This window comes from Helobdella robusta (assembly GCF_000326865.2).
Source record: "Helobdella robusta unplaced genomic scaffold HELROscaffold_61, whole genome shotgun sequence".
Classification (NCBI taxonomy): domain Eukaryota; kingdom Metazoa; phylum Annelida; class Clitellata; order Rhynchobdellida; family Glossiphoniidae; genus Helobdella; species Helobdella robusta.
The window spans coordinates 158,681-186,518 of record NW_008705338.1 but is presented as its reverse complement, the minus strand read 5'-3'; the positions used below and the strand labels follow the sequence as shown (position 1 = coordinate 186,518).

At 30.8% G+C, this 27,838-nt stretch overlaps 4 protein-coding genes across 4 annotated transcripts; 2 read left to right on the top strand and 2 right to left on the bottom strand.

Annotated features, from left to right (window-relative positions):
- Positions 1-2,277: 2,277 nt before the first annotated feature.
- Positions 2,278-8,037, bottom strand: HELRODRAFT_87912 (hypothetical protein; the record flags this gene model as incomplete). Its single annotated transcript, XM_009029636.1, has 6 exons — positions 2,278-2,493; positions 4,492-4,743; positions 6,174-6,352; positions 6,422-6,644; positions 6,832-7,230; positions 7,921-8,037. The coding sequence occupies 6 exons, from the start codon at positions 8,035-8,037 to the stop codon at positions 2,278-2,280; spliced, it is 1,386 nt and encodes a 461-aa protein (XP_009027884.1).
- Positions 8,038-8,488: 451 nt separating this feature from the next.
- HELRODRAFT_180335 (hypothetical protein) lies at positions 8,489-11,101 on the top strand (the record flags this gene model as incomplete). The annotated part of the gene is made up of 5 exons (XM_009029655.1): positions 8,489-8,629; positions 9,332-9,406; positions 9,629-9,709; positions 10,622-10,808; positions 11,061-11,101. The coding sequence occupies 5 exons, from the start codon at positions 8,489-8,491 to the stop codon at positions 11,099-11,101; spliced, it is 525 nt and encodes a 174-aa protein (XP_009027903.1).
- Positions 11,102-13,254: 2,153 nt separating this feature from the next.
- HELRODRAFT_180334 (hypothetical protein) lies at positions 13,255-14,566 on the top strand (the record flags this gene model as incomplete). Its single annotated transcript, XM_009029654.1, has 2 exons — positions 13,255-13,516; positions 14,472-14,566. 2 exons carry the CDS (start codon positions 13,255-13,257, stop codon positions 14,564-14,566), a joined length of 357 nt encoding a protein of 118 aa, XP_009027902.1.
- Positions 14,567-15,730: 1,164 nt separating this feature from the next.
- On the bottom strand, positions 15,731-16,018 carry HELRODRAFT_87923 (hypothetical protein; the record flags this gene model as incomplete). Its single annotated transcript, XM_009029639.1, has 1 exon — positions 15,731-16,018. A coding segment is annotated over one exon (288 nt), but the record flags the coding sequence as incomplete, so codon positions are not given.
- Between the last annotated feature and the right edge of the window lie 11,820 nt (positions 16,019-27,838).

Sequence of the window (27,838 nt, the reverse complement as noted above, 5' to 3'; positions counted from 1 at the left end):
AGATATATAATATTGCTGTGTATGCGTTGTGAATACAACTATTGCGGTTGAATATGTGTGATACGAGTTTCCACATCAGACCTACGGATACATAGTTAAATATAAATACATATATGTACATGCAAGATACATATCGATGTATAGATCAAGTATTAGGTATCACATAATACATCCAACGACGCGATGACGGTTGTCGGATGACGCTGGGTCACAAACTGCGTGTTGATGGGTTGAAATGTATTCAACGTAGGATGATATTCATATCGTTGTGGTACACGCAGATCCTGTGGATCAACCCCAACGGCAACAGTAGGTGTGAGATCGTGATATTGAGAAAACAATTGCAAAGTGTGATCAAAGCTGTTATATTGTTTATTGAGTGAGGGTTTATGCTTGTTGATATGAAGGGCTTCTTTAATTTTAAGGCGAACTGGATCGGGTTCATAATCAAGGATCGTTGTGTATATATATATATATATATATATATATATATATATATATATATATATATATATTATTTCAGAGGTAAATATATATATATATATATATATATATATAAATGCAATTATTGATAAAAATGCAGAAATGCAATTATTGATAAAATAACGTTTGGAATCATTTGTTATTTAATCCATTTTGATTTTATAATATCATTTGCTTAAAAGTTTTAAAAATGTTACATTATATTTTGACTTTTTATTTTTTTAGCTATCGTTAATTAATGTTCAAATAAACTCAAAAATTTCAATGTCAGTATGTCCGTTCGTGTATTTTAAAAAATCGACGTTTGTACTGGCATCGAAATTTTCTTGTTTCATCAACAACAAATAATAATGGGTTAATTTTAATTAGAACTAGATAACAAGCCACATAAATCTTTTTTTTATTTTATTATTATAATTCAAAACAGTAATGTGGTATACTATTTTATAATCATAATTATTATCTGATACAGAACAACAAAACTTCATCACAACACATTTTTCTTTATTAAATTTCACATCATTCTGCACACACCACTCATCCAAATCATTCAAACTCCTCTGAAATACCACACTATCCCTATCTGAGTTCATAATTTAAACAACTTTGCACCATCTGCATACATATACATCACAGCCCAATTTACATCCTGAAGCAAATCAAATAAATCATTAACATACATTAGATACAAAATTGGCCCAAGCACACTACCCTGTGGAACTCCACTCTTTACCTCACAATATCTTGACATACCATCATTCACTGTCACACGAAATGTCCTTCCATCCAAATAATTATAAACCCAAGCAACCAATTTGTCATTCAACCTACATTTATTCAACTCAACCATTAATTTACTATGTGACACTCTATAAAATGCCTTTTCAAAATCAGTATATACTGCATTAATCCCATAACCTCTATCCACAGCCCTAGACCATTCATCTATCAATTTTAACAATGCAGGACAGCTGATTTCTCCTTGACAAACCCAAACTGTTTTGTATTCAGTAAACCACTTTCAATTAAATGTGACATCAAAGCATCCTTTATTATAGACTCCATCAATTTACATGTCATGCATGTCAGTGCAACAGGTCTATCATTTTTAGCTTCCTTTTTATCTTCTTTTTTAAAAATGGCTGTAACAATACTCTCTTTCCATACATTAGGCATGATTTTCCATTCAAAAGACCTATTAAATAATGAACTTAAGAAATCATAAATAGATTCTTTATCTTTGCACTAATGTTACCTGGTCCAGACGATTTACATTCAACATTTCAGTTTATTGATTGATTGATTGAGAATACAGTAAATTAAAAAATCAACACGACGTCATTACTTCATTTTATTGTCAATTTATTTTTATATTTAATTTATGTCAATTTATGTTTATATTTAAAACAAAAAACTTGCAATAACATTTTTCATGTTAACGTTTTGTTATCGTGTGCAAATACAAGACGGTTTCCATAACTCAAAAAAAATGTAAAAATTAATAAATCCGTTTCAAGAAAAAGCGTAAAAACAACATAGTTTTTTATTGATTTCATAACAGTTTGAAACATTTGTCGACACTTAGAGTGAAGAAATAATTTGTTTAAGTTTTTTTTTCAAAAAACGTTTCATTACCATTCCAATAAACAAAACCGGTTGTCATAACTTTGAAAAAATGTTAATTTTAATGTAAATAAGCGTAAATAATGTAAATAATGAAACTGAAATTTTTTAAGTATCGGCACAAAAAACAAAAATAATAATTTATATTAACATAATATAAAAGTGTTTCATTCATTGATTCAAATTTTTTCCTGTACCAGTCCACATTTCTCTAAGTTGTACACTACAACGCAGATCTCTCAATGCATACACAATCTCATCTCTACATTTTTCTTTGTGAATTTCTAAAGCTTTTCTCAACAGTATTTCTACATCCAATTCGAGGAAACAATCTATTAAATTTTCATTTCTGCTGATCACGTTGCGAATCGCCATTCCACAAGCTCGCTGTCGATTAGATAAAATTAATATCTGTTAAGCATGTTTTAGTTTTCATAATAAAAAATTGTAACATAAAAAATATTTTTGAATGTTCTTCATGCATCCAATATATTTTTCATTTTCACTAAAAAAACGACAATTTAAAAGCCCTAGTATGAGCGTACACAGTGAAAGGTAATTTTTTTCATGCAATTGTTAATATTTTTCATTAAAAAACGTGTCATCAAATTAAAATCTCAAGCGTGGACATATTAATCAAAGCTCTATGTAATTATAATGCCGCTCAATAAATAACTTTCTGCTTTTGCTTATACTAGTCATTATTTTTGGAATATTCTTTCAAATTCTTTTACCTGTTTTCACTTACTTAGAGTCGTCATTGATGGGATTGCGTTTAAGTTAAACAAGCTGTAACTTGGGGTCCCACTCTTGTGATAGCTCTAAAAGATTATTCAACAGAGTCCATTGCATAATTCAGTATAATTATGCGTATTTTCTTTATTAAAATTATTAGCACTGTTTTTAAAAATAGAATCGCTTTACTTTTCTGCTGAATATTTTATACACAAGTTGCAAAATGTCAACCATAAATTATAAAAATGGAACTGAAAAGAGGAAAAAGAAGCAAATCGTTACACAAGAGCAAGCGTAAATAATAAATCTATATTTGTGAAAAATGTTTCTAGCAATGCAACTGCTGTTGCAGAATGTAGAACTCATTTCTAATACAGAACGTGACATATCCATTCAATTTAATCTACTTCAATGAAGGGCAAAAATATAAACTGGTTAGTAGCATAAGATAATTTGGAATTATGGAATCAAAAAACCGAATGATGTTGGATTATAGTAATATAATTTAAGAAAAGATATTACACTGGGTAAAAGAAGGTCCCTCAGTCTGGTTCATTTGAAAAATTGGGCAAGCTTTTGCAAATCCAGAGAGATATTGTTTAAAAAGCATGTTCTATCAAAAATAGGCTTATGGTGAAAAAGATTGAAGAGAGAATAGTTAGCAATTAGTAATGTATAATATTTTGTGTGTAAACTTTTTTAAAGTTCTTCTACGCTATATCATCTGATAGATTTTGTGATTAGCACAGTAAACAATATGATACAAAACTCTATACACCATAGAACTGCATCATTGACATAGTTTAAAAAGCAAACGTGGATCAACTATTGATTGCCCGCTGACAAAACATATGAATTATAAATTATAGAACTAGAAAAATATTCTTGAACAAGTTGTGGCAGTCATAATCACTATTGCAGACATGGCTTAACTTTTAGAAAAAATGAAACATTTCGTTTTTCTCAAAACGGTAATTTCCTTGAATTACTTGGAACTTAGGGCAGTTTCATCTTTTTCTAGCAACGTGTATAAACGAATTTCGAAATTAAGAATCAGGTCATACATTTCAAAAAAATCTGATGAATTTCTGTAATATATTAATTTTCTTTATCCACACTAAGTTTAGTAGTGCTGTTGGCTTTTTTCAAAAATAATTCAAAAGTCCTAGGAATTACCATCTTTTCTGTCGAAACCGAACGCAATGTTACAGACATCTAAAAATCATACTTTAGGCCGAAATGTGATATACAGTGGATCTAGACAACTTTAGCGGGGAAGTCAAAATCTACTAAAATTTTCACTGAAAGGAGGGAATTTTCCAAAAATGTTTCATTATGTTTCCAACTTGACCGGGAGGCCAAAATTTTGACTTTTTTTGCTTATAACGTCATATTTTCGTCAAAATAGCACTTTTTTCGTTAAAACAATGACTTTTAATACCCAAACACACCGGTCTTCCATAGATCTGCCACTGATGATATATTAACTTATAAAACTAATAAAAAACTCAAATCCTACATAGCTTAGTGCTTCAATAAATCTTACCCTGACAGTCCTAACACTTTCTATCTTCGTTAACATGCATGTTTATGGCTGATTTTCATTTGATAACGAAAAACACTCAATAATAAAAGAAACAAATATTTAACCTGAACAGGAGCTGCCTGCAAATGTTTTACCATTGCTTTACATATAACATGCTGAGCATTGCATTCTTGAACCATTTTGCGTCCATGTTCAGCATGTCTTAACGCGAGACTTGCTATTAATAAGCAAGCTATTTCACAAATGTCCGGGTTCGATATATTTTGTTCCATCAGTTCCACAACCATTTGAGCACCTCCATCATATTCCATAATTTGACGCTTTATTTTGTCGCTACCGCACAAGCATTTTAAAAGCTGTAAATTGTATGTTATTTTATTAATTGATAAAGGAAAACAAAATTTAACTTGAATGGAAGGATAAAAAACACCTCAAAGTAAAGAAATCTGTATGTTATCAATTGTTAGCGTTTTACTGCATTAATAAAACCACGTATAATACTGTTCAACATTATTATCAGGCATATATTAACTTCATGATTATATTTGTTTGTTTGCAAACTCGTCATCGATATTTTGATTATCGACGTTTCATTGTCCGATTGAGCTAAAATTTTATATACTTGCTCATTTTCAATGACAATGCATGGATTAATTGATTCAAATCATATTTCAGGTCGAAATATTTTATTTAATTAATTATGTAAATAAATAAATATATATTAAAAAGTGCGAGGTCGTTTTTTTATTTGCACAGCCGTCTCACAGTTTTAGACGTTCTTTAAAATGGTTATAAATAATTAGTTACATATAAGAGATTGGTTTTTAAAAAATTTGTTTTCTTTGTTTTTATAATTCATTGTTGATTGTTTAAAATGAGTTGATATATTTGATAACAGGCAAATCAATTAATCTATAAATTAATTTCGGCTTATCATTTATTTAATTTCAAATTTAGAAAAAGTAACGCTTATTTCATTGATTTTAGGCCAAAGTTAATATGTTTATGACACATGATTTTGTTTTTAAAAAACTGACATCATGTAATTTTAGTGAAAAAGTTTGGTCATTAGATAAATTTTTCTAAATTTATGCCGTATATTTTGCAAATATTATTTAATTTTTATATCATTAAAAAGTGTTTTACATTTTGTTTTAAAATTGTGTTCAAATTTTCAACTAATTTTAAAATAATGATTAACATTTGTTGATATTTTTACAATACACCTATTTGGTTTAACCTTTGTATTAAATGTACAAAAAAAAATAATTTTTAAAAGTTTAGTCGTATTATTTATGCAAACATTGTTTAAAAATAACCATAAATTTCAAAATAAATAGGGTGAAATTTGTTCGTTTTTTGATTCTGTATTTCTTAACATTCTGATAATGTTTTATTGTATTAATATTATGGTGCTTTTGAAGTTATTTCATCAAACTTAAATTTTTATAAAACAGTTTATGATTTTCTCACTCAGGAAGTAGTAATAATAATAATAGTAATAAAAATAATAATGTCATTTGTTCGGCACCTTATGCGTAGTGTCAGAGGCGCTATTTATTGTTAATTTGTATTTTCCTCAATTAATTCATCAACACAACCTGAAGTACAATAGAATCATAAAGATATATTGAAATCAATCACTTTAACTAATATAGAAGATGTAAAAGTGCTTTGATTTGACCGAATTTGCTCGAAATACAATTTTTAACGTAAACACATTTTTATAATGTTTGGCATCATTTTATACTTATTTAAAAATTGGAAGAAAAAGTTAAATGTTAACCTGCAAACCAGACTTGATGAGGTGCGATTTTTTGTTTGTGTTCAGTCTATTGACAAATACGTCAAAAACAAGAATAATTCCATTTGCTTCAGATACTTGCATACATATATCTTCACAGACACACAAGGTGCTCAGACACACAAATATCTCACTGCAAACTTTTTCATCACTCTTCCATGCTGGGATTAATGAATAATTTTACACTTTTTTAGCTAAAGAAAACGTATAAATTATAGTCAACTACAAACTCTGTAATGAATTAAGAAGAATTTGAATAGCCAGACAGTCTTTGCAAATACTTAAGGCATGTTGATAAGATTGGCCAAATGGAACGCGGACATCATCATCTCGCACAAGAGCACATAGCACCCTGCAAACGTGTGTTACCAAATTGCAAGTTTCATCCAGGAACAAAGAAATTATTTCCCAACTGTAATAATAAGGTCTTTTATAACAGCTGTAAAACGTTAGCTTAGACAAAACAGAAAATAGGCATATAAATTCAAATCAAAAACCTGTTCAAAAAATTTAGAAGTTGCAGTAAGATGGAATGCAAATTTTGTGACATGAGAAAACATTTATTCTTTTCATGTATATACATAAATTTTGTGAAAATGTCAGTCAGCCTGTTACATCTAACCAAGACATTTTTAAACACTTCAGAACACGAAACACTATCTACGATATTTTGGCATGATCCTTGAAAGAGGGATATGAACACCTTTATATCATCTTCATCCACAACATCTGGCTGCTGATTGACATATGCTGCAAAGGTTTCTAGTAATGCATCCAGCAGAACTTGTTTACTTGCAAAACTTATCAGCTGCATTAGTATTTTACAGGCACCAAGTTCTGAAAATAAACATCTTTCTGGTAAACCAGTGTCACAAATATTTTTAAAGTTGCATAATGTTTTTGTTAATGATGCATCATTAAAATTTTGATTTGCATTTTTAAGGGTATCCATAATGGTCTGAACTTCCATCTTTATTGAATCATCATTTTGGTTTTCATAGTATTTAGCATCTTTCAATACTTTGCTCAAGTCAACACCCTGTCACAAAAATTTGTTAAGTAATTAATCACTTTGTTTAATAAAACAATTACTGTTAATTTTCATACATATTTATTGAATAGTTTAACTCACTAATTACATTCACAAGTTGGTTAATGGAATTTTTAACTTAATTTAGATTAAATACTACACCATTGGAAAAGGTATATAAATTTCTGAAATTTGAACCAAATAATTTAAAAATGCGAAGAGGTTAGGCTAAACAAACATAGCATAACACATAATGTAGCATCTAAGCCAAGTTAGCTTTAATTTGAGTACACTGAAAAAGTAAAAATTCTCAAATAATAATCCCATTAAAAAACATGAGTATCTAAAAAAAATTAAGTAACTTTGGGCAGCATGCAGTGACTGGGTTCAAATACGGTGAAAGAATCACCGCCTATAGCATGCGTTGCATATGATGCATCGATTAGCATGTATTCATATAAGCTTGTTGTAAGTTGATTTCTTTGAACATTGGAAGAGTGTATAAAAGTCTACCGGCTTTGTAAATTGCTTGAAGTTGTCAGAAGATTTAAAATTGTATTTGATCTGTACAATCATGAATGTAATAAATGATTTGATGACAATCATTTATTTTTAGTTTTGAAAACTTTAACATTTCTTAAATATTATGTACAAAGCCATATGTTAAGTTATCATTATGTTATGTTAAAAAACACTGACTTGAGCTAAAAATTGTTCGACAGCATCTTTTACTGCTTCTTTGGAACTCATTTCAAATTCTTTAATGTTTTCCCACACTACATTATCAAATGTTTCTTGCGTTATGTACTTACCCATAGTTTACAATTCTGACAAAAATCACAATCCAAATTTTATCAAGATCTGCAAAAAATAATTCAATGTAGCATTTAATGACTGAATCATAAAATTTTTGTTAAAATTTATTAAAATAAATAAATAAACAAACAAACAAGGACCTGTAAGAGGAAAGTGATGAAAACAATAAACTAATATGATTTAGCAAAAGTAATATCTTAAAAAAAAGAATGAATAAAGTAATAATTAACTTAGACAAAAAAATTATTTTGAGAACGAGAAATTGCTAGTAAAAAAAAATGTGAGAATTAATTTCAATCCTAAACTATAATAAAACTTTGTTTTTACCACTGTCATATAAATAAATAGGATTGACATCTGCTGCCTTCAGGAAACCCGATGGAAATCGAATGGTGTCTGTCATGTCAACTCAGACAAAGAAAAATATAAACTATTCTGGAATGGTCAAAAGATGGCCAAAAATGGTGTTGGAATTTTTGTCAGAGAACCGCTAGCCCAAGAAGTACTGGATATTAAAAGGATTAATTCACGTCTCATGTGGATCAAGCTTCGCATAGAAAAGCAAACAATGATTATTTTTTTTGCATACGCAGTACGGACCACAGACAGGCGAATCAGAATTGATGAAAAATGACTTCTGGGCTGCATTCTCTGACACCATCTCAATAATACCAAAATCTGAAACAATCCTGATTGGGGGCGATCTCAATGGCCACGTTGGAGAGAAAACAGATGGTACGTACATGGCGGTTTTGGCTATGGAGAACGGAATGAAGATGGCAAGAGATTGGTACATCTCATAACATACAAAAGTGGACCATCAGCTACGCAAATTGATTTCTTCGCTGTTAAGCAACAACACCGAAGGCTATTCAAAAACGACAAAGCCACTCTCTGCATGATCTGTCCGAGCCAGAGCAACTTGACGTCTTGCATAGTTGTTCTCATGGAAAAGATTATGGTCATCAACAGACATTGATTTTTGCCATTGCTTGTATGCAAGTTTCTTTTCAGCTATTGCATTTTGTACACTGTCATGCCACCACCAAGTGTCCCATTCATGCTGACGTTTTGCACCAGTTTTCCCACAAACTGTAGTTGCAGCGTTTATCAAAACGGTTTTGTATGTACTCCAATCTGTACTGGCTTGAGATTGGTGGTCTAACTGTGTGGCGACAATCTGTTAAAATTTTTTCGATGAACATTGCTTTTCAGCTTCCACAGCTTTTCAGATGAATTAATTGAATTCAATGAAATTTTTTTTTCTATTTATAACATTTTTAAATGTTGATAGACACTTAAATCCGGCCCTGAAAAAAAAGCCGGTTTTTGGCCGGGGCCTAACTTTGGTGCATTCCTGTTAGGGAAGGTATGCATGAACCCAAGGGGAGGCCTATTTACCAATATATGTACAACATTAATGGTTTGAAGCTGGGACATGCAAAGAACCTCAATTTTTTCAACTTTTAATAATTTTAGGTAATGTCAATTTTATTTTTTTGTCAATATAGAAAATAAAAGTAATTAATTACCATAATGAACAACAATTTGAAAAAAATTAAAATTTTAACATTTTAAAATTAAACAAAAGCAATATTCTGTAATTAGTAAATATACGATTGTAACTTTTGACTCAAACGATAAAAAATCACCCTCCAACTTTCCTCCGAAAGTAAGCTCCTAAAAGTAAAAGTGAGCAAATTTATTCTAGTTATATGCATGAACCATTCATTGTTCTGTAAGCATCTCTTTACTTACATCTACACACAGTTAACAGTTTAACAACCAGGAGAGATCACTAAATTCTAAAGTCAACAAAAGTTCCCTACCCCAACCTAAACCTGACATTATCCAACTCACAATTATTACAAAATATCATTATAAATATAAAGTTATAGTTATTTATTATTTTATAAAAACATTTAATTTACAATTACATTTGAACAAAACTATAGTATAGTACACATTTTAAAAAGTTTGCAAACTTCATTGTAAACCTTTAGATTAGACTTTAACGAAGGTAATGCTCGCGACGGTTCGAACCCAGCGACGGTGAAGCATATGTAAAAGGCTGATTATGAAAAAACCGATTAAATAAAAAATATTTAAAAGTTTTATGAAATGAAAAAATATTTATTATTGTTTCTTACTTGTTATTTATAACATTTTAACTGTATTCAGATTAAAAATTGTAAAAAAAAACTCAATCATCAAATCGTTATATTTTAATATATCAACGGTAACGAGAAAGTTAAAAAAATCGCTAAGAATCCATTTATATGTGCATTTCAAAAACACTTGTATATTCTAATAGACAATTTCATCCTCTAAAATATCATATAAAACAAAACTTTTTCCCGTTTCGTGCACACCCCCAAATATTGGATTGAACGCGTCACCCACACATTTCTAAATTTGCGTCACCGGTAACGAGATAGTTAAAAAATCGCCAAAAATCACCATTTCAAAAATACGTAACGCGTCACTTATACATCTTGAAACTGAATGTATTTCATGCAACACTGCTCTACTTACCCCATAAAATGTTATTCATTAAAAACACCGCTCGCTTTCGCCATCTCAGTCTTCAAAAAAGATGTTCACTCCTGCACTACGAGGAAGTGCGAGTCAGTTTTTGCAGGAGACATACCCATGGATATTGTGGATATGGCACAAGAATTATTTCCTGGCAAATAATTTTTTAGTTCTGTGGAATAAAGAGAACATAATTTTGGAGCGTAAACATTTCTTCGTTGTAGTTGACATTTCATGTTTTACTTTTTTAAACTTAATCGTCTATACGAAATTTTCGTTTTTTATAACATAACATTTAAATAATTTTTTTCTTATTTATTTAATTATTTTATATACATTAAGTATAACCATGCCCATGTGCTCAATATCTCAATGTCATCGGTCTTATAAAGATATTGGCGTAACTTTACATAGTTATGTGTGTATAATAATAATAAAATTTTAATTTAAAATAGTTAAGCTTTTTTCTCAATAATAAAACCGAACAGACTACCAAAAAATGAGAGTCAAAGAATACAGTGGCAAGTGAATATAAAAAAATCATATTACACATTATTGTAGTAAAAAATATCTTTATCTGCAGCACGCATTTTTTACAAGAATGCTTTTACAAAGTAGATTCTAAAATGCTGCTTACAAAAACTTCAGTTCCTACAGTACTTCCAAACGTTTTCTTCTTTCTGTAACTAATGAAAAATTTCTAATTCAAAAAGTTTGAAAAAATTAAACTAACATTAAGATTAAATTTAAAAAATAACTAATTATCAATGCATCATAAAAAATGAATCACTAATGAATTAATTAATTGCATGACACTAACACATTATAGTTAGTATATTAATTATATATTTGTTCCTTCATATCACATAATCAAGTATATTGAATATTTATCATTTTCAGCTTTTATCAAATGATAAGCAGATACTCTATCTGAAATGCAATCACCATTAATGATGGAGACAAACTCAACTGATGAACCAAAATGTTTGTTTAAATATAAAATTTACTTAGATTGATATATTACTGTTGCATGCGCTACAGTTAATATTTATTTTTTATTTTAGTTTCACACATCCAATTTTTTTTTACACACAATTACACACAATTTATTTTTTTATTTTAGTTACTACACATCCAATGAATTGGATGTGTAGTACGTAAGTTGTTGGTAGGATAGTTGGTACGTCAGGTTCATGGAAGTATCCCCTTGCTTGCTTTCTGTTCAAAAGCATGTCAGCAACTACGCAACAAGTTCTTGTATTGAATGCACTCGAGGCTTTAGAAGAGATTGGATTGAAAGTATAATTTTTGTTAAAACTTTTTACAATTTCTGTTTTGTTTTTTAGATTTTTAAAAGTTATTTTATCAATGTTACTTGAATATTTTTATTGTACAAATTCAGGTAGTGACGCTGGTGATGGATGGCTACGAACAAACCTTGTTATGTGCATAAAACTTGGGTGTGTCTTTGATTTGCCTACCTTTGTCAAACCATCTTTTAAATTACCATCAACTAATAGAGAAATTTATGTAATATTTGATGCCTGTCACATGTTGAAACTTGTCCATAACATATGGGCTGATAAAAAAAATTTTAGAATCAAATGGTGGTTTAACTAAATGGGAATACATATGCAAATTACAATTTGCACAGTACACGACTGGCTTCAAATTGGCAAACAAATTAACTGACCAACATGTTAATTATAATAATCAAAAAATGAAGGTACCATTTAGTATAATTTATACTTTCTGTACATATTCAACAATATTTTTTGAGTATGTACGTACATGTATTAAAAAATAAATCACCAAACAAATAGATTTTATAATTATAAAAATGACTTACATAACTTCAGGTTAAATTAGCGGCTCACACATTGAGTAGTTCTATGGCTAAAGCCTTCGATGTAACTGTGAAGAATTTAGAGATTGTGAAGCAACTGTGCAATTCCTGGAAAAAATGGATACATTGTTTGACATAATGAATAGTAAGAACATTTACTGTAAATATTTCAGACGTGGTTTATCAATGACATCATTTAATGACATAGCATCAAACTTAATGTCACTGAAAGAGAATTTGTTATCATTAAAAACTGTCGAAGGAAAATTTTTATATCAAACCAATAGGTAAATATATATCTTACAACGTTTGATGAAAATATACTTACTAATTGTTATATCTTTTAAACTCAAAGAATATATGTGTTCTTGGGATGGTTGTAAACATAGAAACCATAATAAATTTAGCCACATCATTGCTTCAAACTCAAAAATATGTTCTGACATACAAATTCAGCCAAGACCATCTTGAGTTATTTTTCAATTTCATTCAAAGTGTAGGTTAGAAAATGAACAAAAGTGATTATTTGACAAAAGTGACTTTAATTTTATATATTATAGGGAGAAGCAATGATAATCCAAATGTCCAGCAACTGGAATCTATATGCAAAAAAGTATATTATAGATGTGGTATTGTCCCTGGAAAAACAGATTATTCAAATATGTTCTATTTATACAGTTGCTTTAAAAGAGGCTATACATATGTTGTTTTATAATTTTTAAGGGAATGTACAGGAACAAATTATAGTTGAATCAGAATTTTAAATTCCAGAGGATCAGTTTTAAGATATTTTTGAAGAGACGTCTTTAGATCCACAAATCGTGACATTTAATACCATGTCCACTCTCGTTGACAATGCATCAGATACCATGTTCACTGTCATTGAAAATCCATCTAATACCATGTACACTGTCATGGACAGTGCAGTAGTGTATATTGCTGGATGGGTTGTTAGAAAAGTTACCAAAACAATAGATTGTAACAAGTATAGATTAGCACTCTTTGATATGAAAGGACAAGTTACGCCAACAGCTTCTGATACTAAAACACAATGGTGGTCTAGTTTTCCCATCCTGTGGTGTTGTTCATGTTGTTCAGGTCAGAAAATAAATTTTTTCAGGTTTATTTTTATTTGCATGCTGGAAAAATATAGATCTTTAATTTCTTTAATTTAATCTTTAATTTAATTTCTTCATTTTATATAACATATTACCTAATATATATTTTTTGACTAATTCATATTTGTCAATCAGATTTGCCGTGTCATTGAAAGACACTTGAAAATGGCGACAGACTGGTCTAAAATGAATAGAACAATTGTTTATCAAGTGTTTTCAGTGAGTTGGCGAATAAATATCTATTAAACCTTAAAGATCATATCATTGAAAGTGCAGATAACATAAATAATCTTTTTTTTCTTTATTGAGATTGATAACAAAAATGTATATAGATGTTCGTTCTTTTCATTTGGCCAAAAACAATAGTCAGTTGAAAATTCGTTCAAAATATCATAAGCTAATTCACTTCAGGCCTTAGAGCCAGTGAAATTTTTTACTTATTTAAAAAATTATATTTTCACTTACAGAGAATGACTTTTTAATATATTTATTTTTTATTTGAATTTCTATTAAACATCTGGTTTTTAATGACTTTTTTGCTTTTCTAAATCTTTCTTTTATAATAATTTTTCGTTAATTTTTAAACATTTAAATATTTCTTAATTGAAATCTGTTGTTATTAATTTTAAAACGTTTTTACTGAGAGTCATGTTATCATATCGGTACATCTGGTCAACTTCACCTATTAATTGAACATTCTTCACACCAACATTAAACAATTTCCAGCATTTCTTGTGATTTTTTAATCATAATTTCTTTTTTATTTAACCCTTTTTAAAAAAATATAAATAGGTATGGGCATTTATTAATTTATAACTTATACAAAAGTTTCAATGTTTTCAGATAAATGTAAGACTTATTTTTATTTTTAGGACCATTTAGATATTGATAAATTTTTAAATTAAATCTAGAATATTTCTTACCTCCATTTATAGGCAAAGGAGGTAAAAAATTAATTTTAGGTGACTTCAATGTCTCATCTATAGACTGGAATTCTGTTTCAACTTCTGGAGGGGTCAAGTCCTTTTAGTTAGAGGAAATTCATTGATTGTATAAATCACTGTTTTTTGTTTCAATGTATTGATTTTCCTACCAGGTTCAGAAACCAGCAGAAGCAAAACATATTGGATCTGCTTTTTGTTCAGTAAATAAATATAGTTCATGACATTAAATGTAATCCTCCAATAGGTAAAAGTGATCACATAATGATAAGCTTCTCCTGTTTAGTTAGATGGAAAAAAATAAACAGTCAATTAAGCGTTTTGATTTCAATAAAGGGAATTATGTGCCAATTAATCAATTTATTAAAGCAAATTTATCTCCTGCATTGATAAATGTTGGTGACAATAGCAAACAATCAATAATTAATGGGATTTGGAATAGGTTTGTTTCTGTTATTGAAGGTGCTATTAATAAATTTGTACCAGTAAAGTATATAAATGAAAATGAAAAAAAAATTTTCTTAAACTACCAAATTTTTTTTAAAATTCAATAAGAGAAAAAAATTTATTATGGAAAAAGTTCATTAAGTAAAGGTATAATAAGATATTTGATGATTTTAAGAAGGTGAGAAACAAAGTTAAAAGAGACATCAAGTTAATAAAGATTAATTATTTAAATGGTTTGGGTAAATTAGTTAAAATTAATCCTAAGATATTTTGGAAACAGGTAAATAATACTAGAAAGGAAAGGTTTTCTATAGATAGTTTGTATGGTTGATAAAGAGGGAAATAAGATTGTTGTAAGAAATGAATTTGAAAAAGCAAATGTTTTGGCTGAATTTTTACCACTTTTATAGTACTAGTAAGGGGGATAATGATTGCACACAGGAAACTGTTTTGTGTGAAGAAACAATTAATTTAATGAATGTGATTGATTTTGAACCACAGGTTGTTTTCAATAAACTGAAATTGTTGAATGTATGTAAATCGTCTGGACCAGGTAACATTAGTGCAAAGATATTGTTTGAATGAAAAGAATCTATTTATCAGTGGCGGATTAACCTTTTTGCCGCCTAGAGGCACTCGTGGTTTGCCGCCCCAATTTTAAATTTTATAATAAATTTAGAAATTAAATTCATATAAACGCAATATTTTTAAAACATTTTTATTAAGTACATTCTTTAGTAATATTCACGTAAGGTAATATTATCAATTTTAAAAAATAAATTTTCTTTCATTGCAGTTTATAATAGTTATTTCAAAACTTTACGACGTGCCTTCATGCGCGCAACTTCATCAATAACGAAATTAATGTCTAAATCTTGCAAAATTGTTTTTTCAATGCATAGAATTGCAAGATAATTTAACTTTTCTTCGGACATTGTCGAACGCAAATAGTTTTTAACGCGCTTTAAACAAGAAAAAGATCGCTCGGCCGAACAGTTTGTAGCAGGAGTACAAGTGTACATCCGAAGTGCAATGTCTACATTTGAATATACACACTGCAAGTCATTCAATCTTATCCATTTACACAAATCAATTGGAGTGTGTGAAACTGCATTTCGGTCTAAGGTAGCCAAATGAGACTTTAAATGCAACAGTTCAGTATTTAAGGTGTCGTCTAGATTGTTTGGAAATAAAGATCTTAATCCATCCGCTGCAGGTCTACTTTTTGAAGTTCGACGTTAGACTTGTTCAGACATTCTAAAACAAAACCCCACAATTCTACCATAAGTCCGGTTTCAAGAAAACTCAAATTAGAAGTAATTTCTCTAGCCTAAGCACGAGTTTCTGGTTTGAATCCTTTTTTAAAAATTGTAGTGATTCAATAACCTGATTCCACCCATGTTTTAATGCTCCAACTGCGTCGTCGCGAGCAGACCACCGGGTAGTGGAGAGACTTTTCAAATTAAGTGAATTAGATTTCTGCTGTGTGTGGTTTTGGAGAACTTTCCACCTGGCAGTAGAAGCACTGAAAAAGTTGTAAACATGTTGGATCAACCAAAAAAAATTGCAAGCTTCTGCACTGGATTTAGCTGCATTTGTGCCAACATGGTTAAGTGAGTGAGCTGAGCATGGTATAAATAAAACTTGATGATTGACTTTCTTGATTCGCCCCTGAAGTCCTGAATACTTGCCAGCCATGTTTGAAGCGTTGTCGTAAGATTGTCCGCGACAGTTTTGAAGATCCAGGTTGTATGATTGTAAAAAACAAATTACAGCGTTAAATAGTTCTTGCGATTTGTGGCCAGTGTTTGGTAGAAACGCTACAAACGCTTCGTAAGGCGTTCCGCTTTTTTGAACATATCTGATTACAACGGAAAGTTGATCAACTTTTGCTATGTCAGGCGTTGAATCAACAATTATTGAAAAATATTTGCTAATTTTTATTTGGTAGACGAGTTCGTCTTGTACAGCATTTGCCAATATTGCTGCTAACTCTTCTACAGTTGTTGATGACAGATAAGATGTATTACCTTTGCCACATTTGCCAAATCTTTCTATATGATGCGCCATAAAAGAATCAAATTTAGCAAAGAAATGTCTTGCACTAATGAAAAACGCATCGACTAACTTATCTTCAGTATCATTTCGTTCTTCCAATTGATCTCCAATTCCACTGACCGCCGACTGAAAAAACTTGTTAATTTTCTTCGTTCTATCCAAGTCCGTATTGTTTTTCAATTCTTTGTCTTTTCGCAATTTTGCATATAGACTCCCACTTAATCTTTTTCTACCATCCCTCATTTTAGCTCTTTTTATGAAACTACAAATATGGCCTTAACAAGACAAGACAAGATGGCGAATTTAAAAAAGGGTCTATCTAATTCGATGATCGAACCGCATCCACATAATTAAAATTACATATATTGGAAAGAAAATATTATCGCCCACATATACTACGTACCTTTACTTTATTTATAAGTTGTACCTTTATCTTTAGATTAATAACTAACGTTTAGTAATCAAATAAATCATAATACAAGCTCATCAAACTCATTAACAAAAACTTTTGTAAAATAACAGGGACTAATAAAGTAATTTTTATTTGATCGCTAAAAATTATTTAGTTTTACGCTTTTCATTGTTGCCGTTATGTTTGAGTTTGTTGTGTCATAATTGGTGAACAGTTAACATAATTATTAACATAATTAACTGCGTTCAAATTTTTGTAGCTGTGTACACAATTATTGTGAAAAACGCGGGTAACCAGAAAAAAAGCATTCAGGAAAAAATGTCTTCAGAAAAAATATCTTCAGTAAAAATATCTTCATTCAAAAAGGTCTTCCAGAAAAAATGCTTTCAAGAAAAAAAGTCTTCAAGAAAAAAAGTCTTCCAGAAAAAACGTCTTCAGGAAAAAAAGTCTTCCAGAAAAAAATCCAACGATACTATTTTATTTTTAAAATATTCATATATACAAAAATGAAATTTCATTTTTACATAAAAAATTTGTTACAATAAAAATTAATAAAAATCATAATAACTTTATTATGTTCTTTGTGTATTAATATTATCTGAGAGGTTTATTGGAATGGATTATAGGGTTGTTAAAGTGATACAGCATGTGCCAAAAACGGTTCTAGGACAATTACCCCCCGGACAAATACCCCCCACGCAAATAACTCCCCGGACAAAAAACCCCCCGGACAATTATCTCCCGGACAATTACCCCCCGGACAAAAAAACCCCCAAACAATATACCTATTTATTAGGTCTTTTGAATGGAAAATCATACCTAATGTATGGAAAGAGAGTATTGTTACAGCCATTTTTAAAAAAGAAGATAAAAAGGAAGCTAAAAATGATAGACCTGTTGCACTGACATGCATGACATGTAAATTGATGGAGTCTATAATAAAGGATGCTTTGATGTCACCTTTAATTGAAAGTGGTTTACTGAATACAAAACAGTTTGGGTTTGTCAAGGAGAAATCAGCTGTCCTGCATTGTTAAAATTGATGGATGAATGGTCTAGGGCTGTGGATAAAGGTTATAGGATTAATGCAGTATATACTGATTTTTAAAAGGCATTTTATAGAGTGTCACATAGTAAATTAATGGTTAAGTTGAACAAATGTGGGTTGAATGACAAATTGGTTGCTTGGGTTTATAATTATTTGAATGGAAGAACATTTCGTGTGAGAGTGAATGATGGTATGTCAGGATATTGTGAGGTAAAGAGTGGAGTTCCACAGGGTAGTGTGCTTGGGCCAATTTTGTTTTTAATGTATGTTGATGATTTATTTGATTTGTTTCAGGATGTAAATGGGGTTGCGATGTATATGTATGCAGATGATGCAAAGTTGTTTAAAATTATGAACTCAGATAGGGATAGTGTGGTATTGCAGAGGAGTTTGAATGATTTGGATGAGTGGTGTGTGCAGAATGATGTGAAATTTAATAAAGAAAAATGTGTTGTGATGAAGTTTGGTTGCTCTGTATCAGATAATAATTATGATTATAAAATAAGCTCGCACCCATTACTTTTTGTTGATAAAATTAAAGACTTGAAAGATCTTTGAAATTTCAAAGATCAATAAGATCTTTGAATTTTATTGAGCATATACATTGCAGTGTTAAGAAGGCATTTTCATAGTTGGGTTTAATAAACAGAAATTTTGAAGATATTGATAAAAATGTTTTTATGTTTTTATATAAATCCTTAGTTAGATCTCAGCTGGAGTACGCAGCAAGTGTGTGGTCACCATGGACAATTCTTGAAACAGAAGCAATCGAAAAGGTTCAGAAAAGGGCAACAAAGATGATCAAGGACTGTGAGGGAATGAAATATGAGGACCGATTAAGATTTTTACAATTGCCAACACTAAAATACAGACGAATAAGAAATGATTTGATAACGACGTTTAACATGTTGAATGAAAAGGACCAACGAAGCTTGCCGGAAATATTGAGAGCCACCAGACGAACAAGAGGACATGAGATGAGGCTAACAGCACTGACATTCCATACGAACTTAAGAAAAAATTATTTTGTTAATAGAACTATTAATATTTGGAATAATTTTAATGATGATGTTGTTAATTGCAGTAATTTGAATGAGTTTAAAAAAAGTTGGATGATTTTCTAATGAATGCTAAATTTAAATACGATTGGAGAGCGGAGTTGAAGGATGACTATTTGTGAATGCTGTTTATAGATTTTGAATGATGGTATAAATGTTTGTTTTGACATGACTGTCTTTGAGAGAGAACAATATATATGATTGGTTGAAATTGGAATTTTTATGAAGATATGTTTGCATACATATATATAAAATATAGGTAGTTGAATTAATAAAAGAAAATTTTCTCTTATATTTTTGTTTATATTTATATTATTGTTTGATCTTTATGTATAAACAGAACATATAAACATATATTCATGTACATTGTTTAAGCAGTGATTTGAATGTACATTTTGTCTTCGCCCATGTTTTTTCCATGATAATAATAATGAATATTGTCAAAAGAATATGATGTATTATGATTTTAAAAATTTTTTATCTGCAAATTCCGTGAGAAGAACAACTATGCAAGACGTCAAGTTGCACTGGCTTGGACAGATCAGTGCAGAGAGTGGCTCACTAAAAGCAAAGGTGAACAAATGAAATCTCTGTATCGTATAGCAAAAGACATAGTAGGTGCCTCATGTATCAAAAACGACAAAAATGAGATGGTTCTTGAACAAGATGAGATCAAGCTACAGTGGAAAGAATACTTCAACCGTCTGTTAAACGAAACAAATCCCATCAATGTTAACTTTGACGTTCCACCCATCGAAGGTCCGATTTCAGAAGCTCTGAAAGCTGTGAAGGATGGAAAGGCAGCAGGGCCCTCTGGACTCACAAATGACATTATCAAAGCATCTGGTACTGCAGGTATCCAAACGTTACTACAACTTTGCCGTGAAATCTGGAGAAATTGCTCAATGCCGACTGAATGGAACTATAGCATGACAGTCCCGCTATACAAAGGCAAAGGTGATCCATTAAACTGTTCATCATATCGTGGTATACGTCTGTTAGAACACTCCCTGAAAATTGTCGAGAAAATCATTGACAGAAGATTAACGTCGTGCATCACAATCAGAAATTATCAATTTGGTTTCCTAGCGGGGAAATCAACAATTGATGCAATTCACATCCTTCGGCAACTGCAAGAAAAGTACCTCACAAAGCATCAACAACTATCACACATTTTTGTTGACCTTGAAAAAGCATTTGATCGAGATCCCCGTGAAGCAATCAGGTGGAGTCTACGTCGACAATTCATTCCAGAATATCTTGTTCGACTTGTGATGGAAATGTATACAAATACTAAGACTCTTGTCAGCACAACAGTTGGAAACACAAATGCATTTGACATCGCGTTGGAGTTTACCAAGGCTTGATTCTCAGTCCACTGTTATTTATAACTGTGATGGAAGAAATCACACAACCGATACACACTGGTGACATTCGGAATCTAATATATGCTGATGATATTGTTTTAACAGCCACGTCTGAGCAGAATGCAGGACAAATGTTTGAAGATTGGAACACCAGACTCGCCGATCATGGATTCAAAGTCAACATCTGCAAAACCAATGAACACTGGTGAACCCATCCAATCCACAGCTACTGGACGATGGCCCTATTCAGTTTGTAAAGCTGGTGTAGGTAACAATTCAATCAAGTGTCAGCAGTGTAACCAGTGGTGTCACAAACGTTGTTCAAAAATAATTGGTACTTTATCTAAAGTGTCCAATTTTGTTTGTCCTGCTTGCATCAATCCACAACAACAAATTCGAAATAGCACTGTTTTTGAAGCCATTAAGGTAGAGAAAGTCACATCGTTTCAATATCTAGGAGATGTTCTGGATTGTACTGGAACAGCTGAAGCTGCCGTTCGAGCACGCATACGTGCAGCCTGGAATAAATGGCATCTCCTTGCCTCTATATTGATGCGGCGTGACATCCCTCTACCACTACGATCAAGACTTCATAAATCTATGATACGTCCGGTGTTGTTATATGATGCAGAAACATGGCCAATGACAATCAAACTGGAACAACAACTTCAACGAACCGACATGAAAATGCTCCGATGGATGCAACGAATTAGTCTGAAGGACCACATCAAATCCACCGAAATCCTGCGTCGCGCTAGTTTAGATGATATAAAGGACAAATGCCGGCAACACCGTCTGCGGTAGTTTGGTCATGTCAAACGAAGTAGAAACAGTCCCATAACTTTTCTTGCAGATGTTGAAGTACCTGGCACACGCGCAAAGGCCGTCCAAAGAAGTCCTGGTCTCAAACAATCGAGCAAGACATGAAAGCTCTAAATTTAAATGAAATGGATACAACTGATCGTCTAATTTGACGCAAAAAGTTGATGGCAAAGAAAAAAACGTCCTACCTCGGGGAACCGGGACTCTGGACGCAAAACGAAGATTGATTGATTGATTAAAAATTTAAAAAACATTTTTTTCATTAAAACTATAAATGCTATATGTAAATATTTTTGTTAAATATTTTGAAAATAATTATCTCAAGATTCATTATTTTTTATTACACTGAATTTTATTGTAATAAATTTTAAATAATAAATTAAAATTAAAAATTTTATCAATCAAACTGTCAATGATCCTCCTTTGTCCTCCGTCGAGGCCGATGGTGTATATCTAAGCATGCTTTTTACATTTATTTTTCTTTTTTTCTCTCCAAAATCCTTTTCTATCATTGGCCAGTTTTATTGAATTTAGAAAACCAACACAAGTCCATTCAGTAATGTCATCTAACCATTTCTTTGCAGGTCTACCAACTGTTTTCTTCCAATCTCTTTTCCTCATTATTACCATCTTAATCAATCTGCCTTCTCTCATTCTACAAATGTGTCCAAAAAATCCCGATTTTCTTTCTCTGACTTTGTCATATACACTTTTTTGTCTTCCAAATTAATTTCTGATGGTTTCGTTCTTTACTTTCTGCCTCTAACTGATTCCCAAAATTTTCGGTAACACTTCATCTCAAATGTTTCCAATTTGTCTTGGTCTCTTTTCTTTATTTTCCATGTCTCACATGCATAGAGCAAGCTCGGAAAAACGCAACATTTTATCATTTTCAACTTTGTTTTTATAGATATATTTCCACTTTTCCATATTTCCTTCAATGATGCGAACATTCCATGGGCTATTGCTATCCTCCTGTCAATTTCTTTGGTGCAGTTGTTGTCACAGGTTATAAGACTGTCAAGATACACAAAATAACCCTAACCCTAACTTGTTCGAGTTTTTCTGATTCTACTTGAAATTCTGCATTGTTCTGCCTTTCCCCGTAATCATCACCATCGTTTTGTCTTTGTTGATATGCAACCCGTGATCTTTTCCACCATCATGTGTTAGTTCAATTAGTTTTTGTAGATTTTTAATAAAGCCCTTTCAGTACTTTGACCAGCTTTTCTGATGCCCTTATACTTTCTAATGTTGCCCACAAACCTTCATGTCAGAGAGAATCATACGCTTTCTTAAAATCAACAAAGCAATAGTAAATTGTCTGACCGCTACTTTTTGCATCTTCCATCAGCAGTTTCAACATCAGAATTTGTTGAATCGTGCTCTGTCCATTCTGAAGCCTGCTTGTTTTTCATGCAAATGTTGCTCTATGACCTTTTTCAGTCGTTCTTTTATGATGGTCAGCATGATCTTGCATATGTGCGGAATTAGTGCAATTGATCTCTAATTAGTAATTTTTTTGTCTCCCTTTTTCGGAAGCATAACCAGAAACAATAAATTAAAACATAGTTATTATTATTAATAAATAATAAAACTAATTACAAATGTTAAATGTTTAAAATAACTGTAGTATATATCTAATCCCCTACAATATTAATAGTATTTGATTCAGGTACAGTAACTTTTTTTGTTTTGCCATTTACGTTTTTTAAAATTTATGTCGTCCTATATCACTACGTCCATTTATTTTCTTTTTTCTCAATGAACAACCTAACAATTTATTGGAACATACTGTTTAATTTTGTGCCTTGATTTTTAGCACCACTACATGTACATAAAGGTTAGCCTCTAGCATCTTTCAAAAGATGTTTCATTTTAGAAAAATTGAACAAAATGTATAAATGTCAATATTAAAATAATTATGAACATCCATACATTTGCCACAATTTTCCTGAATCATAATGATTAATTTGTTATTAAATTGTGAATTAAAACTTTACTTTATAAAATTTTTTCTTTATAATTTGATGAGGTTGAAGATCACTGCACTTGCTATTAATCCACGTGGATGAATGTATATATCAAAGTGTATGTGTAGTTCATTCATCCAAAAGATGTTTTATTTCCAGAACAATGGAGCGCAATATGTATGAATGTCAGATATTAAAATAAATATGAACAAAAAAGCAACTCGGATGATGATCGCTAAGCAACTGGTTAAAAACTGATTGTTTACTTTAACTTAAATTCACTTTTCAACAAATATTGCTATTCTATGTATCAGATTTGTCAAATTCACCTTGATGTTATATAAATATAAAAAATGTATATATATATATATATTAGGAAGAAGACCAAGTTCTATACAGTTGTTCAAAAAATCCACCGACGATTCAGCATTAACAAGTTTTATGGTTGATTTTCTCTTGATGTTGAATCGTTGTTCACCAATGTGCCAGTCAAAGAAACTATTGACATTATCATCAAAACTGTTTATTCCTCACATATGACTCCATTAAAAATTCCTAAAAATCTATTAAAAAATATGTACAATGCAGGCACCATTCTTCAGTCCTACGGGCCAATTGTATCAACAGATCGATGGAATAGCCATGGGATCGCCACTGGGTGTCTTATTTGCCAATTTTTATGTAGGATATTTAGAAAGCGAAACTTTCAAAAAACATCCGGAACTTAAACCACATATCTATATACGTTACGTAGACGACATTTTTATCTCATATAGCAATCCAGACTATGTTCAACAACTCTTAATGATCTTCAACCAGTCAAAAATTAATTTCACAATAGAACACGAAGCCAATAGATCTCTACCATTCCTTGATGTTCTTGTTAAACATGACAACCATAATTTTACAACTTCTGTTTACATAAAAAAATACCAATAAATGCATCTGCTTAACCCTCAAACACACACCCTTTCTACAATCACATTTCACACTCCTGTCTACATGTGTAGACTGCTTGTTTTTTCATTATTTCTTTTATTTTATTATTTATATTTTTCGTATTTTTCAATATTTTGTATATCAATTTGCAATTTTTAATACTTTTATTCACTGTTAATACTTAGCAAAATATAAAAATATTTTTATTACAAATAAAAGACAATAAAAAACAGTATATTGTTTAAAAATGTTCATGATGGTTTTTTATACTTGACATGACAAACACACTAAAGATTTTTTTGAATGAATACTACAAACGTATTTAAAACATTTTTCACATTTATTTCTTGTAGATTTTCTACATTTTCTTTCTTGACACTTCTTTGGATGACTTGTTACATTTGATGCATTTTTCACCGCTTGATTTTGAATTGGAAAACCATATTGCAATAAACTTTCTCTTATTTGAAATGCCACTGATTGGTCATTGGTTCGTTGACATATGTTTTCATATGCAAGTTTGTGTGCTAATGTCTTCATATATTGTTTCCTGAATTTGTTTATCTTATCTTGCTGTTTTCTAACAATAAATGAGTTGTAAATCGCTATGTCTAAAATATTATAGAAATATACCATTGGATATCTATTAGTTTTTCTTTTTGTTGAAAAATCCTCAATACAGCTATCTAATAGATCGACACCACCTTTACCGCTGTTATAATCTAAAATAACCAAAGATTTTTTATCTTCTCGTTCAAGTGATGGTGATGCGGATGTATGCATGGAAGACATCATCAAAACGTTTTTACCTTTTTTTGGGACATATGGCAATAATAACACTTTCTGACTGTGTTCCCATAATTCTTTAGTAAAAAATAATTCTCTTGATTTTACATTTTTAAAACACTTGGGTACGTCCCGTCTACTAGGCATAATTGTACCAGTCATAGTTAATCCCATGTCAAGGAGCTTCACACATAATGAATAACCAGTAAAATAAATATATTTCTGCCGCTTCCTTTATAGCATTCCACCAACTTTAAAACCATATCTTCAGCAAGACCTACTTGTCGATCATCTCCTTTTTTGCCAGCATAAATTTCTCCTTTCAAGGCAAAACCATTTGTAGCATCACAAACCCAAAATATTTTAATTCCATACTTAGCTGGTTTATTTGGCATGTAACTACGACCAGGTGCATATCCTCTAAAACCATAAAGTTGTTCATCAACCGTTAGCCATTCAGATGGTACATAATGCTTTCTAATGTTGTTTTGGAACATTTCCCAAATATCTCTTACTGCTGCCATGTTATCGCTTTTTTGCCTTTCTTTTCTCGTATTTCGGTTATCTAGTGACAGATAACGAACCAATAAATTGAATCTATTTTGAGCCATTGCAATTCTGTAAAATGGCCTTGAATCTTTGGGACACCATAGGGAACGAACAGATGATAAATTATCTTTATCTGCACCTGCTCTTATCATAATACCGATACCAGCTTTCAATTCCTCAAAAGAAAATTTTTTCTTCCCAATGGCTTTCATTCTTCTGTTTGTGTTTAATAAAATCACACGCAATATATTTTCATCTAAAAAACAATGAAATAATTCCAATTCATCATTAAAAGTTGTTGTTGGACCTGGAGAAAATTTAACTATATTTCTTGCTAGTCTTCTCGAAACTGGCTTTGAAGATGTCCACTCTATACCATTGGGCGACTTCACTGTTTCAAACTTGATGGACCCATCTTCATTTTCATCGCTTTCTTCCATTTCATCACTGCTACTAGGCAATAGATCATCATATGTAGTAAGTTTCATATCAATATCAATGTCACTGTCGCTATTGAAATTATCTTCAACTTGTGTGTCTGATGACTGATCCGATGAAGAATCACTAATATTAGGATCTTCAACATTATCTACTTCATCCTCACTATCAGATACATTAATAAAAGTAATAGCTTCTTTTAAACTATATTTTTTAGACATTTTAATTTCTGAATTTGTAATAGCAGTATTCAAGTACAGAATTTTAAAAATCTGAACACAAAATGTTTACGAGTGATAATAAAAAATAGATTGATTCACTGCTTGGCAAGTACTATTCGGCAGAAACATACATAAGGCAGAAATCTGACAGAAATGTAATTATGTATGTATAAATATATGAATAAGTTATTATTACTAAACGGTAAATGAAACAGCAGATCATCTTCTTTATAGGGGTATTAAAGGTCACTCGATCACCTTGACCCCCGTTATGTCTACAAATGTAGAGAGGTAAGTGAAATAAGATGATTTACATCTAGTAGCGCCACCTATAAAAATTTTTTGTTGAAGTTTTAAAAATCGTTTGATCAAACTAAAATTTTCTTGGAAATAAAATTTCAGCCCAATGAAATAAGAAATAAAAAAGTTGTCGAAGATTGAAAATGCAATGTCTACATTTGTAGACAGGAATGTGTTTGAGGGTTAAATGGAATAAGTGAGTGCACTGAAGATTATAAAATCAGCACAATTAGATCATTCATCAATCGCGCATTTACACACTCGACAACAGTTGAACATGCTCAATCGGAAATCAAACGTGTCACTAAATTACTTGTTAACAATAACTACAACCTAAATCAGATTGAAAAAGTCATTATTCAGGTTAACAATAAATTCAATAACAATAACAACAACAATAACAACAATGATAGATACAACAACATCAACGGCATCTGTAATAACCCTGAAAATAATAGCAACGAAAATAACAATGTCGACACCCATAACAACAACACTAATAATGACAATAATAACAACAAAAAGAAGGATATTATACTGTACTACCGTAATTTCATGTCTTCCTCTTATAAAATCGATGAATTGATAATGAAGAATATAATAAAAAATAATATAATTCCTACAGATCCTAATGATAAAATCAAACTAAGTGTTGAATCACAACTGAAACGTAGTCATGTCATATATAAATTTTCCTGTCCAGTTGACGATTGTATGCGTCTAAAATCATCATATATCGGCATGACTACCACGGATTTATCACGGAGATTGACGATGCATAAGAGAGAAGGTGCCATTAAAACCCATCTCCTTGACAAACACAACACAACAATCACCAGAGGTATACTAAATGACAACACAACCATCATCTATAGTACCCAACAATATCAAAATCTTAAACTCGCTGAAGCCATTCTAATAGAAAATGCAAAACCTACATTGA